An 18,273-nucleotide genomic window follows, 5' to 3' on the forward strand; every position below is an offset into this window, starting at 1 on the left:
TAAAACAATTGTTCATTTGCTTGATTTCCCTCTCTTTTTCCCCTACTTGACGACTCCATTTCGAGCCCTAAAGCTTGACTTGACAAAGTCTATGGCGTCCTCTATTATTTTGACTGGTGTTTTCAACAAGTTGATCTTTATGGGAACAATCCACTGTCTCAAACCCATCATGAAGGAGACTGAATATTCCAAGGATGGATGGTCCATTCCATAACGTGTAAGCTTTGATGTAACCCATCTTCAACTTCAACTATGTCTATCACATTCATTTTCAAATATTAAAGAGTTATTTGGTTCAGAGTATCTCACATTAGGGAATAGAATGTCATTTTCTCATTTGGTTGGTAAATATTTCTAATCCCTGATAATAAATTATTTCTAACAGTGATATTTTGAGGTATATTATCGAGAATATAATTACACCATTCCCTTAGGTATTGTTACATTCTCAATATTTTGGATTAATATACTCTTAAATTATTTTCCCAAAAATATCATTCTTCTGTCTTTGAATAAAAAAATTCTATAAAGGTTAAATTACAAATTTATCTTTAAACTATTTTAGATTTACAAAAAAATATATAATTAGAATTTTATATGAAATTAAGAAGTTAAAATAAAATTTTACCATTTCATTAAACCTATTTATCTTTTTAATTTTGTAATATATATATATATATATATATATATTTATGAATTTAAATTTTTTAAAGAAAATATATAAATTAATTATAATAATATTATAATAAAATTCAACTTGTTAAAAGTATATATATAATAATAAAGACAATTTGATAAATTATACATTCTAATAATCTTTTACTCCTTTAATCAAACATTGTAATCTTACATTCTCACTAAACTAATTAAACACAAAATACAACATTTCCACGATAATCATTTTTCCATCAATAATCTTATATTCCATTAATTAAACATATCCTAAACAACATTATCAAAACCTCATAACTCCACTCTCAGTCTCAAAAGGGGAAAAGAAATAAAAAAAAATGAAATGATAATAATATGATTATAATTTCAACAAAACCTGACTGGTTAGAAAAGCAATTACACCGTTTCCCAAGCTGGATCTGAAAAAGTAAAACATAATTACATAGACATTCCCCTTGTAGACAACATTCATTGAGTACTGTACAGTCACTAGGCACGTATAGAGAGATGTAACGCTTCCCAGCCTCGATTCCGGCATCAGGCATGAAGCGGCGAAGCAGACGGGCGAGGGTATGCAGTTGTACTCCTTCCCCCATTGGCATCATCCGTGCTTTGCCTACGTCTCCAATGTATGATGTTAGTATTGTTCTGATTACTGCCGGAATCATTAGAATCCAGGAGCTGCTGCAATGTTGTTACAACCTCGCTCATGCTCGGTCTGAACCTGGAATCGATCGAAAGGCATCGCAAAGCAAGTGTAGCAGCCTTAAAGGCTCCTTCCATTGAATACTGGCCTTCGAGGCGATTATCTAGTACTCGGAATACTTTGCGTTTGTTGGCGAGGTAAGGTTTGGCCCATTCCACCAGTTTTTGTTCTCCAGACGGTCGATTCTTGTCGATTGCACTTCGACCGGATAACATCTCCAGCAGCACAACTCCGAAACTATAGACATCACTCCTAGCAGACAGGTGACCTACAGTTGGAGAAAAAAGGGAAAGATTCAGTGATTACAAGAGCGGAACATACATATACTTGGACCACTCGGTTGAACTTTGTTAAGTACCTGTGGCAAGATATTCTGGAGCAGCATATCCATAGGTGCCCATGACCCTTGTAGAAACATGGCTCTTATCTCCTGTTGGCCCATCTTTGGCCAATCCGAAATCTGAAAGCTTCGCATTGTAGTTCTGCAACAACATCGGAATGAAATGGTTCATAGAGAATATGATGAACAAAACCATATAATGTTGGATTAACAAATCACATACCGAATCGAGCAAGATGTTCGAAGTCTTGAAGTCTCGATATATTACTTTTGTTTCGGCGCCGTGAAGGAAGGCTAGCCCTTTTGCAGCACCGAGAGCAACCTTCAAGCGGAGACTCCATGAAAGAGGCTGGAAATAAGATCCTCCTGGTACAACATATTTCGAGTGTTACAATCTAACAAAATAGCACTTAAAGCAGAGTTTAGTTTGATGACACAAAGAGATGGACCGAAAGAACTTACTCCTGAATAGATGATTCTCCAAGCTGCCTCGAGGCATGAATTCGTACACCAAAAGTCGGTGTTCGTCCTCCAAGCAATATCCAATCAATTTCACAAGATGAGCATGATAAAACTGTCCCAGATAATTCACTTCAGCCTATAATAAGATTGAGATAGAATACGAGTGAATCTATGCGCCGGGATCTTGAATAGATAATCTAATGGCTATCAATACAACTATATTTTAAACTTTATGCTCCACATATAAGAAGATGGATGAGGCTGAGCTTGGAACTCAGTACCAGCCACTCTCTGTGACCTTGGAATCCATCCTGGTTGAGCCTTTTGACTGCAATAACAATGCCGGTTCCAGGCTTGGTTGCGGCCAACGAATTTTCATCAATCCAACCCTTGAACACCGAGCCGAAACCGCCTTCTCCGAGCAAGCAATCGGGGCGAAAATCCCTCGTGGCCATCTTGAGATCAGCAAAACTGAAACTTCTCAAATTGGGGGACTGAAGAATCTCACCCTCACTCCTTGGTGTCAAAGGTGTAGAAAATGATGAACCTTTGCTGTCGCTGCTTTCACTTCTCATATCTTTCCTCTCACCACTATCATACTTTGTACTCAACCCTGTTTCAAACATGTGTGGAACTCATGCATTAGTTAATTGAGATCTGTTGATTGAGCAAAACAAGGCCATCTTGTGCTTAATTAAGCAAACGAGTCCATGGAAATTAGCAGATTTGTTACTATGATGCTCAATAAAGAGAAAACAAAATTGGTTGCTTTAGGAAATTGAACTACCTGTGTTATTGGGGCTCTCAGCTTTAACTCTGGCATTAAAGCAAATCCCCATTGAATCAAATACATGAAAACAAGCCACCATCTTCAACACTTCTTCTGCAGTTAGTAAAATCACATACATAAATGACACTTTGATCCAGAATTAAAACAAAGAAAAGGAGACCTATGCTTTATAAACAAAGCTTCCCGAAACCATCACTTTTTATCACAGAATCTTCTTTTCTTATCGAAAAGTTAAAGCAAAAAAGGAAACACTTGAAAGAAAATAGATAAGAAGATGAGAAATACTACAAAAAAATACCTAATAAACTAAACCACCCAAAAACAAATCTTTTTTCTCTACAGACCAAGCAGAAAGCAAGGACCTATGAGAGAGAGAGAGTTTACCGTATTATAGCGAAAAGCTTGAATTTTTCTTGTGTAGTACTTGGTAGAAGGCGGCAACTAGTACGCTGATAGTGATAATGGATACAAACTAAAGAGAGAAAAATCTTTGAAAGAGGAGATGAATTGTATTAATGGCGGGCAGGTCCGGCCTTTTAAGCGTAGCGTGTTATGCATTTATGCTTCTTGCTAAGTAGTTATATACAGACAGAGATGGTTTGCCCCTTGCTTGCACAGCATTGGCATCTTTTGTGAGCCGTTGGATTCACTATTACAGAATGATGGTGGCTTAGCGTCACAGCTGGCTCCTTTGTAAACTATTAAAAGCAGAAACTTTTTTTATATCATAATTAAAAATGGGTTTTTTAATGTATAATTGTGGTTGGGGGAGAATCGAAGGACAATTGGCAAGCAGCAAGGGCCATATAATTCGCTTTTTGACCTAAAAATCACGCTATGAACCTAATATATCATAAATAATACCTTTGATCAATATTTTTCTAATTAATAATTTTTTGTCTGAGGTGACATAAAGGCATGCATTCGGTAATGTGTTTTATCGGGTTTCTGTTAGACAGGGATGCCACACGGGTAAAATGTGTTTCAGGGGTGCGTTTTCATGGGATTCGGTAACACGTGGGTAAGGCGCATTTTTTAGGGCGCGTTTTTGAGGACGCGCATTTTATTAAAATACATTTAATTCCCACCCGTTTTTCCACCTAATATTTTCCTCCTCCCTATATAAACTCCTTCAACCCCCTCATTCTTCACACCAAAATATCTATTCTATTCTAATATAACTCAAATTCTTCCTTTATTTGAGTTTAAAATTTCTTATTTGTGGTAAGAAATTTATTTTTAAATTAATATTTTTTTAAAATAGTTTTTATATTTTTTTATAAATAATTTTTTTAAAATATTTTATTTTTTGTTAAAATAAGATTTATATAATTATTATTTATTTAAATTTATTAATTAATTATTATTTGTGCTAATTATATTTGTTTGTCTACAGTTATAATGGAAAGTGAAATGTTGCTGCGATTAGATGCAAATCATATCTCCGGACATTTTAGTGATATGATAATATTTTTTTTAAAATTTATGTTAATGTTTATTATTATTTTTAATTTAAATTTATCATAAATTTATATTAATTTTAAATTTTTGGAATGCTTATTAATTAGGAAAATGATCGTATTTTGGAGACATTTATAAAAAAACACGAAGATACCAACACCAACACGTATTTTGCCGTATCTGTCTTCCGTCGGGTTCGGGTATATTGCGAATTGGCGGCTGCAAACTCGAATACATCCTAATTTCCACATTAGTTGAGAGGTGGAGATTGGAGACACACATATTTCATCTTCCATGTGGAGAGTGTACAATTACATTGGAGGATGTCTCAATACATTTGAGGCTTCCCGTTGACGGAAATATTATGTGTGGTGTGGCCGATGGTGATTGGAATTCAATATGCATGGAGTATCTTGGAGCTGCTCCGCCAGAGTACAATGAATGTAGAATATCTTTATCATGGCTAAAAGCCAATTTTGAAGTTTTGAATGAAAATGCTTATGAGGATAAAGCAAAGGCATGTGCCCAGCCTTATATATTACAAATCATTAGAGAAATATTGATGCCCGAAAAATCTCACAACCAGGTGCATTGTATGTGGTTGCGTCATCTTATTGATTTTGATGAAGCATGAAGATATAGTTGGGGCGCTGCAGTTTTGGCATTTCTCTTTAGAGAAATGTGTCGTGCAACGAATTATAAAAAAAAAAACTGCTATTGGTGGATGTTTCCTGCTTCTCCAATCATGGGTGTGGTTTCACATGCATTTCTTATGCCCGATCGTTAATGAGCCATACATATTTCCCTTATTATTGAGGTAATTTCTGAACTAAATTTTGATTTAAATATTTTTAATTAAATATGGTAATATTTAGTTTATATTATATTTCATAGGTGGATGATGAAAAGAAAGAATCATAGAGATATCCCTACTGAACTAGAGGAAATCCATTTAATTATTGATAAAAAAACTGGTCTGAGGTATGTTTTTAAATCTTTTTAAATATGAATAATTTAATTTAAAATGCTTGATATAATTAAAATATTATATTTATTAGAATTATATATTTATGTTTCAGTTTCAGTTTCAGTGGATACCTTATGCGAGCGATGAAGTAAAGACTTGCATCCCACCCCACCTAAGTGGGTCATTAGATGTTTGGATGTCAGTTGTACTTCTTATATGTTATGCTATTGTTGAGTGGCATCCGGTTGATCGTGTGTTTCGTTAGTTTTGTTGTACGCAATATATTCCTGGAGTACCTATGAATTTAGACAACATGCATAATATAGACAGACGAGGAAAGAAAGAGGTCAACTGGGTGGTGATACACAGAGATTGGATTACGATTTGGGAGAACCGGTATGAACATTTGTCCCCTCGACAATTTTACGCTGAAACTGGTCATATGGTTACGGATAACTATATGGAGTGGTTTAATGAAAACGGAAAGTCGTTTCTACTTTCGGCGGAAGCACGAGGGGTTAGCATTCATAGGCGTCGAGATAGACGTCCACCATCACAATATCATCGTCCCCCGACTCATAGACGTAGAGAATGAGCTACCGGTTCAACATATGTCGCACCACCAGAACCATCACAACATCCATATCCACTAATGATGATGCAACAAGGGTACATGCCCAGCCCACCAGTTCAAATGTCATCTCCGCAATGTTATATGCCAAGCCCACCAGTTCATATGTCATCTCCTCAAGGTTACATTCCTAGCCCACAGGGGTACATACCCAGCCCACAAGGTTACATGCCCAGCTCGCAGGGTTTTATGACACCCTATGGAGGTACATATACGACTATGTTTAATGATCCAGCATATGGTTTATATGCATCTTATTTGGTTGGTGGTGCTTCTCCACAAACACCTCAAACTTTATATGTATCATAGACATCAATGCCAATATTTTCACAGTTTTCTCAATTCTCTATGAGCGGTGAGATTGTTAGTAACACTCCTACAGGGTCGTTATTTTATACAGGACCTTCATCATCATCTATGCCAAATGAACAAAATGTCGATGATGATGATGATAGTGAAGATGAGGAGAATGAAGAGCAAGTTATACGAAGAAATCCTTAGCGAAATAGAGAACCACCGCCATGTGGAACTCATTCGAGAAGACGACATCGTTGATCCAGTTGTATTTAAATGTTATTTAAATAGTTGTATTTCAAAAATTTATTAATTTTACAATGTTATTTAAATGTTTAATGGTTGTTACAATAATATTTTTAAAATTTAAATTCAAATTCAACATTAAATGTTTATTAAATGTTTGTAAAATGCAAATCCAAATCCAAATTAATATTCCAATTAAAATTTAAAATTGTATTTGAAATTCAAAGTTATATTCCAATTATACTTCACCAAGAATGTGACATTACAATTGAAACTTAAATTACATTGTCTTGTAAAAATTATTTAAAACAATATTTCCACAATAATTAATGAGCATCATTATAAAACATATACATTACAAACCACGTGTTATAATCCCATTAACATAGGCTCACAATGGAAAATAATTCGTAAAAACATTTCGATGCTCATTCGATACAACTTCAATGTCACAACATAAATGTTGACTTTATCACTTCAACCTTACAATTCTAACTCCTTTTTATCCAATTTATCCAAACTTCACATAACACTTTAATTTAAGTTAGGAACTTAAATTTATCCATATAGCATGATTTTAACCTTAACTTGCTCAACTTCCAAAAATAACCCAATTTCACATTCTAACATCAAATTCAACAATCTAACATAAATTTCAAGAATAATAGGGCAATTATAACCTATTCTCTGACAAAAAAAGGGAAGACGTGCCCCCTGAAACGTACTTTCACCACTTTGTTGTGTCCTCTCAAACATGATAGATACTGACATGAATAGTGCCCCGCCAGGAGACATTACACATAATAAAACAATTATAACCTATTCTCTGATAAAAAAGGAAGGCACGCCCCCTGAAACGCATTTTCACTACTTTACTACGTCCCCTCAAACATTATAGGTACTGACATGAATAGTGCCCCACCGTGGGACATCACACATAATAGGGTAATTATAACATATTCTCTGACACAAAAAAAAAGAAGGCGCACCCCCTGAAACGCGCTTTCATCACTTTGCTGCGTCCACACAAACATGATATGTACTGACATAAATAGTGCCCCGCCGGGGAACATCACACATAATAGGGTAATTATAACCTATTCTCTAACAAAAAAAGGGAAGGCGCGCGCCCTGAAACGCGCTTTCACCAATTTGTTGTATCCCCTCAAACATGATAGGTACTGATATGAATAGTACCCTGCCGGGGGACATCGCACATAATAGGGCAATTATAACCTATTCTCTGACAAAAAAAAGGAAGACGCGCCCCTTGAAACGCGTTTTCATATGAATAGTACCCTGGTTATAGACATTATTATATGCAGCATATTATAAACTTTCAAAACACACATCAGCTCCCAAGCTTTCAAAATCTCATACTCTAAATTTCTCAAAACTCTCAAACATATATTATCTGAAAATGAGTCGTATTTCTACTGTTATTTTCTATGATAGAGAAATTCAAGAATATGCAGAGAGGGTTATTTTTGAATCAGATCATTATATACCCATAACCTTGAAGATAAACATCAATCTTGAGGAGTTAATCACAAAAATTTTGTAAAGATTCATGTAGCAGGCCTAAGAAGACTATCTTCACTTTAGTATAGATTTCCTACTGAACTTTTTCCACTCACGTATACATAATTTCAGCTTTCCAACGATGATGATGTTACTATGATGGTTTATTCTCATATGGGAAGTTCACAATCTCTTATTGAAATGTATGTCACTTTTATTGAGGTTCGTGTTTCTCGTGGTCTCTCGTATTCCTCTCATTTCGGCATTGTGTATCAAGCTGATCAAGTTGATAGCCTGACGTAACTGATTTGTAATGATTTCACATCATTAATGGCAAACCCAATGCCAGATGTCATGCCACAAGTTCAATAGGAAGACATTCATCAGCAACTGCTTATATCTCTACCCACGTGGCTTCACCAATAATCCATATGGCAATATCTCTTCTACTTCAAGGGGTAGACATTCATCTGCCACTGTTTTCAACTTACACATGGAAATGCCATCGAGACAACACTCTGTTCACAACCCACATGATACAATGACTTCAAGTTCAATGGGAGGACACGCAAGTGGCAACTTCTTTGACATCAACATTGGATTATTTGAGGAACCCTCATCTCTACTTGAAAAACCTCTTCGTGAGCCAGGTGCAGATGGTGCTGAAACAAGATTATTCATTGAACCTGACTCACCACAGTTTAATGTACACTCTGATGATGATGAGGATGACGTTCCCATAAATACAACATCAGGCGAACTTCCTGCACATATGTATGAGGCTGATTATGATGTAATGTACAAGCCTAAATTTCTGGATCTCCCTAATGTTTGCAACTATAGACTTCAATTATCAGTCAATGACGGTGATTTACATATTGGAATGGTGTTAGCATCGAAAGAGGAATCAATGATGGCAATAAAGAGTTACAATATTCGTAACTCATATCACTCCCAAGTTGATCGATCTACCACGGAGAAATATGTCTACTACTGTGTCCAACGTGACAACGAATGTAAATGGATAGTCCGTGTATCAAAGAGAAAGAGGAAGAACAACTTATGGGAAATAACCATATACAACTGTCTTCATACATGTTATGCAAGAGGTATAAACCAGGACCATCCCAACTTGGACTCCAACATTGTTTGCCAAGCTATCATGCCCATTTTGAAGCAAAACTCTCATATAACTGTTGCAATGTTGATTTATGCTATACAATTACAATATAGGTACACCGTCTCCTATAAAAAAACTTGGAAGGCAAAACAGAATGTCATTGTCAAACTTCATGGCGAATAGGATTCCTCTTACAACGATCTGCTCAGTTGGTTTCATGTTATACAAAGGCTTAATCTCAGGACAATTATCGAGTTCGAAACTCAACATCATTACATGAATGATCGAGTGGTTCGCGATCGCTACCAATTCTACCGTGTCTTTTGGACTTACCTTCAGTGTATTAATGCAGTGAAGTACTATAACAGTTGTCCAAATTGATGATACTTTCTTGTATGGGAAATACAAGCAAGTTTTATTATTGGTTGTGGTCCAAGATGGTAACTGCAATATTCTTCCTGTTGCGTTTGCCCTCGTTCAAGGAGAAGACACTGAGTCTTGGGTTTTTTTTCTTAAAAATTTACGTTTACATATTGTCATATGGGAACGCGTATGCATTATTTTAGACCGAGGAGCCGGGATAAAAGCATCAATAGTCTCTTTGGGTCTAATGTGGAAACCTCTACTTGTTCAACATCGGTATTGTGTCCGTCATATTGCTGCGAACTATTATGGAAAATACAAGAAGAATGATGAACGTCAGTTAGTCGTGCGCATGAGTATGTTATTTTTTTCCATTTTTTAATCATTTTTGTATTACTTATTTATACTCCATATTAACTATTACATATTACTAATGACTTAGGTTACGAACTCTTACCTCAAAGGTTTGAGTCTATGCTACAAGCATTGTTTGGCAAAAATAAGAAGGGGTGCGAGTACATTATGGACATCAGCAAAGAAATGTGGACAAATGCTTATGACGGGGGGGGTATCACAATGGTTATATGACAACCAACTTTGCTGAAGCAATCAATTCAACCTTAAAAGGGGTGTGTCATTTACCAGTCATGGCATTGGTCAAAACGATTTATTTTCGTTTGGGTCAACTATTTGTAAAGCTCGGTGGAGAAACTCTTACTTGGATGTAGAACGACCATATTTATCACCCAAGACTAGTAGTTGATTTAAATAAAAAAGTGGTTGCTTTAAATGGGATGTTAGTTACAAATTTTTCTCACACTCTTGAAATATTTCATGTAACTGAAATACCACGTCCTCTTCAAGGGACTGAAACTAACTCTTTCAGAGTTAATCTGTAAGAGAGGTGGTGTGATTGTGGTTTCTTTCAAGCACTCAAATATTCAAGCTCTCATGTTATAGCAACATGCTCACATTTGCATTTGGACTACAAAAATTATGGTCATCCCATATACCAACTTTCACAAGTATTCAAGGTATATGAATTTGAGTTTCCGCCCATAGGTAACGAAAGATACACATATGAGATTCAAACTTGGATTACAATTGTACCAGATCAGTTACTATTGAGGGACTCAGGTCGTCCAAAATCCACTAGAATACATTGTGATATGGATATTCGGGAGAGGTCAACAGAACAAAAAAGATGTGGGCATTGCAGAAACATCGGACACAATAGAAAAAATGTCCAGCTCTGTTATCATCACTTAACCGTTAAGCCTTATATAATTGCATTTTCTATTTCAATGAATGTTTTTGTTTTTAATATTTAAATGTAATTGCATTTTCTATAATTTCCCAATGTATGTGTATTTTCTACCTAAATTTTCCACTTACCTCTTACTTCAAGTAATTAACATTTTCAATTTAATCAAACCTTACCCTAAAGCACTTTAACCTACACAACCTTAATGAATCTTTGACCTACAAAATCCTTCACCACTTTCACCTTAACGAAACATATAACACTTTAACCTAAATTCACTCCACCTTTAATACACATTTAAAGAATTTAAGTGTTTCACGATGTTCTTTAATGATGATCGGAAGGAAGTAGCCCCCATCAAGCGGTAGCCAGCGTCGATGTCTGTGTTTTCTTGAGAGTCTCAACCGTAGAGAGATGGACTTTAAGCAAGAGGAGAAAACAGAGAGAGAGACGGTGGTAGATTATGTTATTTAGGGTTAGGTTTTACCAAAATAAAAAAATATGGTATAAATAGCAAGAATTTATGGGTAAATCACACTTAAGCCATTGAATCTTTATATCTTATTTACGATTCGGTCTTTATATATCTCATTTTGGAAAAATGGTAAAATCGTCCTCATACTATCAAAACTTTTGCATTACGTGGCATCCCCTTCAGCAGAAACCCCGCTAAAGCGTATTTCTTGAAACACGCCTTACCTACGTGTCAAACCAGTCAGCTAAAGCGCATTACCGGAGGAGCGCCTTTGTGCCACCTCAGACTAAAGGGTGTTAGTTAGGGAAATATTGGTCAAAGGGTGTTATTTAGGGTATATTAGGTTTATAGGGTGATTTTTAGGTCAAAAACCCCCTCCTACGCTGATCATTATGCTTTCACTATTTGTTTTACTTTATTATTTCAAGGAATTGTCATTTCACGTCCACTTGCTCGGAAGCTTTTGGATACTTTTTTAATTTGACAAAAGTGGAAAGATTTTGCCTTTAGTTCCCATTGTTTTGTTATATTGGTCCTATGTTTGAAAGCTGACATTAGATGTAGAAAAACCCTTAATCTCACTTTAGGGTTTAGATTTTTTTTATTTTATAAATAAAAGTATTAGAGAAAAGATTCCAGAGCCAAATGGCTCAGTTGTGATGAAGATATGAAAGAATGCTTCTGGTTCGATTCCAAACATTGTGTCAAAATGCGTTATTAAAATAAAAACCCCTAAAAGTCATTTATTAGAATAGTAGCAACAAACAACATTAATTGAAAAAATAGTCCACAAATTGCACCCGTCAGACTATCTCGCGTGCTATAAGGTGCGAGGCTCCTTATTGAAACATTTTTTAAAGATCTCGTATTCTACGCAACATGAGGTCCACAAAATATTGAAACATCTCAGCAATTTATCTTTCAGTTAGAAGGGTATTTTTGGGTAGTTATTCTAAATATTTTTGTAATTTATAAGATTAGAGTTGTGGTGTGGTAAATGAATTTATCTTTCAATTGAGGCCAATATCAACATATACGATGTAATGCCCCAAATATCGAATTAGGGAATTTATTGAAATGATTTAAAAATATGAGGATTTGATCGATTAAATGATAGAAGATAAGAATGATTTGGATTAGTGGTTTAGACTAAATTGTAATAATGGATGGTTTAGAGGACATTTTGGTCTTTTACAAGAAAATGAATTTAAAATTATTATTTAGTAAGGTATTAAAGCTAAGGGGAAAAGGGAAAGTAAATACAAAAAAACTATTTTTTCTTCCTTCACGTGGGTAAAGCCTCCTCCATAGCTCCAAAGGTAAGCTTCAATTAATCAATTTTTCCTTTTGATTGTGGGTTGTTTTTACAACCTTAAGTGATATAGAAGCTTAAGGAAGGATTAAATGAGATTAAAACTATGAAATGGAGGAAATATTGGAGAATTAAGAAAATGAGTTTTTAAATGATATGTTAGTATATTAGTGTTTATTGATGTTTACTAGTAGTTTTGACTTGTCAAAGAGGTAAATGAGAGATTAGAAGCATTGAATAGGATTAATAACATATTAGGAAAAGTGATGTGATTCTCAGAATTGAATGTTCTTGAAAGTATTTAGATGTTTTAAGAGGCTAAATGAAGGAATGTTAGTATGGATAGTTAAAGAAGAGTTTAATAGAATTTTATGGTGTATATATAACGAAATTTAACCCCATTTGGGTGATAATCGGGTTGAAAACTGGAAATTCTAGGCACGTGTATCGATACTGATATAACAGTATCGATACTATAGGATAAAATGGGATGAATATGCTAAGTAGCATCGATACTGATTCAGTAGGTATGGATACCTAAGTGGGAGTATCGATACCGAAGGGAAGGTATCGATACCATTTCAAAACAGAATGCAAAATCGGTATCGATACCATAGCATAGTATCGGTACCATAGTATGGTAGTATCGATACCATGGTATGGGTATCGATACTGAAGTGCCAGAAATTATAAGATAGGCTAATAAAGTTGTAGAAAAGTTAATAATAAGTTCTTTTGAGTAATATTTAAGTGTAATTTTTAGGAAATATACTAACAATTGATATTGTACATGTATTTAATAGATGCTTGGGTAGATCGAAATCAAAATCCTGAAACAAGCAAAACGAAGGGCAAAGGCAAAGTACCTGAGTAAGTAGCTTTGCATTTTGGATTCAGTAGCAAAGATAGCCAGGTGAGTGCATTTAATTGTGTAACTATATGATTAATCATATATGTATGACTATTTAAAAATGTATGTGGTGATTACCAAATAAGCACTAAGTGTGCATTTCACGAAATTCATCCTATGTGGATGAATAACCGTTTCGGCACTAAGTGTGCATTTTACGGAATTCATCCTATGTGGATGAATAACCGTTTCGGCACTAAGTGTGCATTTCATGGAATTCATCCTATGTGGATGAATAACCGTTTCGGTATTAAGTGTGCATTTCATGGAATTCATTCTATGTGGATGAATAATTGTTTCGGCTCTAAGTGTGCATTTCACGGAATTCATTCTATGTGGATGAATAACCGTTTCGACACTATGTGTGCAAAACACAAAATTCATAATTTGTTTATGAATGACCGTATGGGCACTACGGGTGCATTACAAAGAAATGATAATGAATAGAAATAATGAATTAATATTTGATCGATAAAGAATAATGACATATATATATTGATTCCATTGTATGATTAGTTTTTGTCTCACTAAGTAATACTCAACGTGTGTTTATTTCATGTGTAGGTTGAATACAAGCTGTGTAAGGAGATCATTGGACATCCAAGTCAGAGTTACCTCATCAGTAAATTTATGACATATATGTCTACTTTTGATATATTTTAGTTGGCATGTAATAAGGTTCAGTAAAAATGCTCTAAATAGTATTGGGTTTAAACTGTTGTAAAATGGTGTAGTATTTGAACATCTCATTTTGTTCGTCAAATTAAGTTAATGTATGTTATATTATAAGTGAATTAAATGTTTTATAAAATGAAACAAAATTTTATGGGTTTTCGAATGAGAAACCGTAATAATAGTGATGTGACATATATATGTCGTATACGGAAGGGTATATAAGAGATGGGTGTTACATTTATTGGTATCAGAGCAACTGGTTTAGCCGATTCTTGGCCGAATCAAGTGTAATTTTGATGTAATAAGAGTTTGCATGCCACTGAGATGTCGAGGTCACTGATAAGGTATAGAATGAATATGATAAGATGTATCTCCTTACTAACTTAAGTATTATCTTTATGTATGTTGCAATAGATGTCAGATTCTACGAATTTGAGAAGAGCGGCTGAACGTGAGAGTAGAGATGGATCGGGTAGTGAAAGATATGAGGAAAATAATAAATATTCTATTCCGTCTGAGAATGCCATTACACCGGTACCTCAGGGTATGTATGTTCTCAAGTTTGGAGCTTTTATGCAAGCTCTCGACACTATCTTGACAAGGTTACAACCTCCTCCACCTCCCCCTGCTCTTCCAGTATCATGAATGTTAATTCTGAAGGAGTTAAGAAGTTTGAGAGCTCTTGAGTTTCGGGGATAAGAAAGTGAATATCCGATAGACGTAATTTTATGGTTAAACGATGTGATGATGATGTTGAAAAGTCTATAGTGCTCCGATCATGAAAAACTGGGTGGAGCTTTATTGTTACTCCGAGGATTAGCTCGGGTATGGTGGACAAACATGACAATATATGCGTCGCCCGAGCAAGTGAACTGACAGTTCTTCCAAGAGGAGTTCAAGAACAAGTATATCGGGGAGCAGTTTATGAGATCAATGTTGTTAAAGTTTCTTAGCTTGAAACAAGGTGATCGAGCCGTGCATCAGTATGAGGCCAAATATAACAAGCTCAGTCGTCATGCTACAGAGGTGGTCCCTAATGATAAAGCTTGTCGAGATTGGTTCATTGAGGGTTTGAGGCCTAAGTTAAAAGAGATGATGTTGGCATTAAACTTGCCTAGCTTACAAGAAGTTATAAACAAAGATAAGTCGATTAAGAGAGCTCAAGAGAAGGCTTTCGCAGCATAGCAGAGTGTGCAAACATGAAAAATGATTAGGATGTCTTCATCTACATCTCATGCTAAGAGAGGAAATGGCTCAGGTTCCCGATATACTGATAGAATGGATGTTGCTGCAGCTGCACAGAAGTCTAAGCAATCTCATTCTTTTGCTGTGAGCTCGGGTAAAGCTTTTGGAGAAAAAGGTAACCCATGTCAGACATGTGGCAAATTTCACCGGGGAGTATGTAGAGTTCTCTCTGGCGCTTGCTTTATTTGTAGAGGAACAGGTCATTATGCTAGGAGCTGTCCACAAAGATCTAGGGATAGATCAGTATAATCTAAGAGATCAGTAGCAGCACCTAATAGAAGCAGAGGAAGAGGAAGATCAAGTGGTCAATATGAGGCTAGCCAGAGACAAGAGACTCGGGGAGTGGCCCGATTATATAATATAAAGACCAGTGATGATCGGGATGATTTGGAGATCATAACATGTACCTTTCACTTTTTTGATAAGCATGTTTTTGTTCTAGTTGACCCTGGTTCTACGCACTCTTATATTAGTACAAAATTGGTTAGGACTAGAGGAATTCATTTAGAACCAATTTCTAGTGAAATGATAGCGGTGAATTCTATGGGTTGTAGAGTAAGGGTAGCTTGGGTGTGTAGAAAATGTCCAATTAAGATTCAAGGGGTTGTGTTTTTGGAAAACTTAATGAAATTGCCCTTTGATGAGTTTGAAATCATTTTGGGCATGGATTGATTGTCTCCACATCATGGATGGGTAGATTGTCGTCAGAAACGATTATTCCTAAAGGATACAGAAGGCTCCAAAATTGTGGTGATATGTGAGAATGTGAAATCCCTATCCAATGTGATATCGGCCATGACCGTAAAGAAAATGATGTCAAAAGGATGCGTAGCTTTTCTAGCTAATGTGATAGACACTAGAATGCCAGAAGTGAGATTACATGATATCCCCACAGTTAGGGATTTTCCAGAGGTTTTTCCGAAAGAGTTACCGGGTTTACCTCCAGATCGTGAAGTATAATTCATAATTGAGGTTTACCTGGGTACTGAACATATTTCCATGGCTCCGTATAGAATGGATCCAACGGATTTAAGGGAACTAAAAGCACAGTTGCAAGAGCTACTTGACAAAGGATTCATCCGACCCAGTGTTTCTCCTTGGGGCAAATCTATGTTATTCGTGAAAAATGACGGGTCTATGCGGTTATGTGTTGATTAACGTCAGTTAAATAAAGTAACAATAAAGAACAAATATCCTCTTCCGAGGATTGATGATATGTTTGATCAATTAAAAGGCGCATCAGTGTTCTCTAAGATAGATATGAGGTCGGGGTACCATCAGTTAAAGATCGAAAAATAAGATATTTCCAAGAGAGATTTTTGGACTCGGTACGGACACTATGAATTTATGGTAATGTCATTTGGATAACAAATGCCCTTGCAGTATTTATGGACTTAATGAACCGAGTGTTATAGCCGTACTTAGATCAATTCGTGGTAGTGTTTATAGATGATATCTTAGTATATTCCAAGTCAAGGGAAGAACATGATGCTCATCTTCGAGTGGTTCTTTAGATACTTCGTGATAAGAAGTTGTACTTGAAATTGTCCAAATGTAAATTTTGGTTATCTGAGATTGATTTCCTTGGTCACATAGTATCTGCAGAAGGCATAAAAGTGGATCCCAAAAAGATTCAAGCCATAATGGATTGGCAAACCCCAAGGAATGTTTCAAAAATTCAAAGCTTCTTGGGGCTCGATGGTTATTATAGGAGTTTTGTAAGAAATTTTTTTTGATGTTAACTCTTCCATTAACGAAGTGTTTATGAAGGAGGTGCCTTTTTTTTTGGACAGATGGATGCTAAGAAAGTTTTGAAATACTAAAAAGAATAGTAATTGAGGCTCCAGTGCTCGTGCAACTTGAGTCGGGTAAAGAATATGTTATTTACAGAGATGCATCCCATAATGGGTTGGGATGTGTGTTGATGCAAGAAGGGAAATTTGTGGCTTATGCCTCAAGGCAGTTGAAAAATCATGAGAGAAATTACCCGATGCATGACTTAGAATTGGCCGCAGTGGTTTTTCCTTTAAAAATCTAGCGACATTATCTGTACGGTGAGCATTGCCATATTTACACAGATCATAAAAGTCTAAAGTATTTGTTGACTCAGAAAGAGCTGAATTTAAGGCAGAGAAGATGGATTGAGCTCTTAAAAGATTATGATTTGGTTATTGACTATCATCCTGGAAAGGCTAATGTGGTAGAAGATGCGCTCAGTCGAAAGACTTTTGTGGCTTTAAGGGCTTTAAATGCACGTATTTCTTTAATGGAAGATGGTGCTTTGATTGCTGAATTAAAGTTAAGGCTGATGTTTTTGGATCGGGTTAAAGAGCTACAAGGTCGAGATTAGAAATGCTTAATGAGATTAGTACAAGTAGAAAAAAGAAAAGCCAAAGATTTCAAAACAAGGGATAATGGATGTTTATATCACCACGGAAGACTTTGCATTCCTAATGATGATGAATTGAGGAAATATATTCTTGGTGAGGCACATTAAAGCCCTTTGACGATGCACCCAGGTGGAAATAAGATGTATCAGGATTTGAAAAGTCGTTACTGGTGGCCTGACATGAAAAGAGTTGTCACAAAGTTTGTTGCCAAATGTTTGACATGTCGACAAGTGAAAGCTGAACATCAATTATCATCCGGGTTAATGCATCTATTCCTAAGTGGAAGTGGGAGTGAGTCACAATGGATTTTGTTTCAGGGCTATTGTTGTCACCGAGAAAAAATGACTCGATTTGGGTAATAGTAGACAGATTGACCAAGACGGCTCATTTTATTCTAGTTTGAGTACACTATTCAATGGATAAGTATAT

The 18,273-nt window shown here is 35.7% G+C and overlaps 1 protein-coding gene and 1 long non-coding RNA gene across 2 annotated transcripts; one reads left to right on the forward strand and one right to left on the reverse strand.

The window, feature by feature from the left end:
* Positions 1-1,004: 1,004 nt before the first annotated feature.
* Positions 1,005-3,307, reverse strand: LOC120124515 (probable serine/threonine-protein kinase PBL9). Its single transcript, XM_039143178.1, has 7 exons — positions 3,283-3,307; positions 2,968-3,063; positions 2,462-2,793; positions 2,181-2,316; positions 1,942-2,084; positions 1,737-1,860; positions 1,005-1,646 (listed from the first exon to the last, which is right to left on the reverse strand). Exons 2-7 carry the CDS (start codon positions 3,047-3,049, stop codon positions 1,210-1,212), a joined length of 1,254 nt encoding a protein of 417 aa, XP_038999109.1. The 5' UTR covers positions 3,050-3,063; positions 3,283-3,307; the 3' UTR covers positions 1,005-1,209.
* LOC120124516 lies at positions 2,767-17,862 on the forward strand. The gene is made up of 3 exons (XR_005516279.1): positions 2,767-2,783; positions 2,955-3,200; positions 17,851-17,862. It is a non-coding gene; the product is annotated as an uncharacterized LOC120124516 (long non-coding RNA).
* The last annotated feature ends 411 nt before the right edge of the window (positions 17,863-18,273 follow it).

The sequence above is a fragment of the Hibiscus syriacus genome, unplaced genomic scaffold (assembly GCF_006381635.1).
Source record: "Hibiscus syriacus cultivar Baekdansim isolate YM2019G1 unplaced genomic scaffold, ASM638163v2 tig00110419_pilon, whole genome shotgun sequence".
NCBI classification, from domain to species: Eukaryota; Viridiplantae; Streptophyta; class Magnoliopsida; order Malvales; family Malvaceae; genus Hibiscus; species Hibiscus syriacus.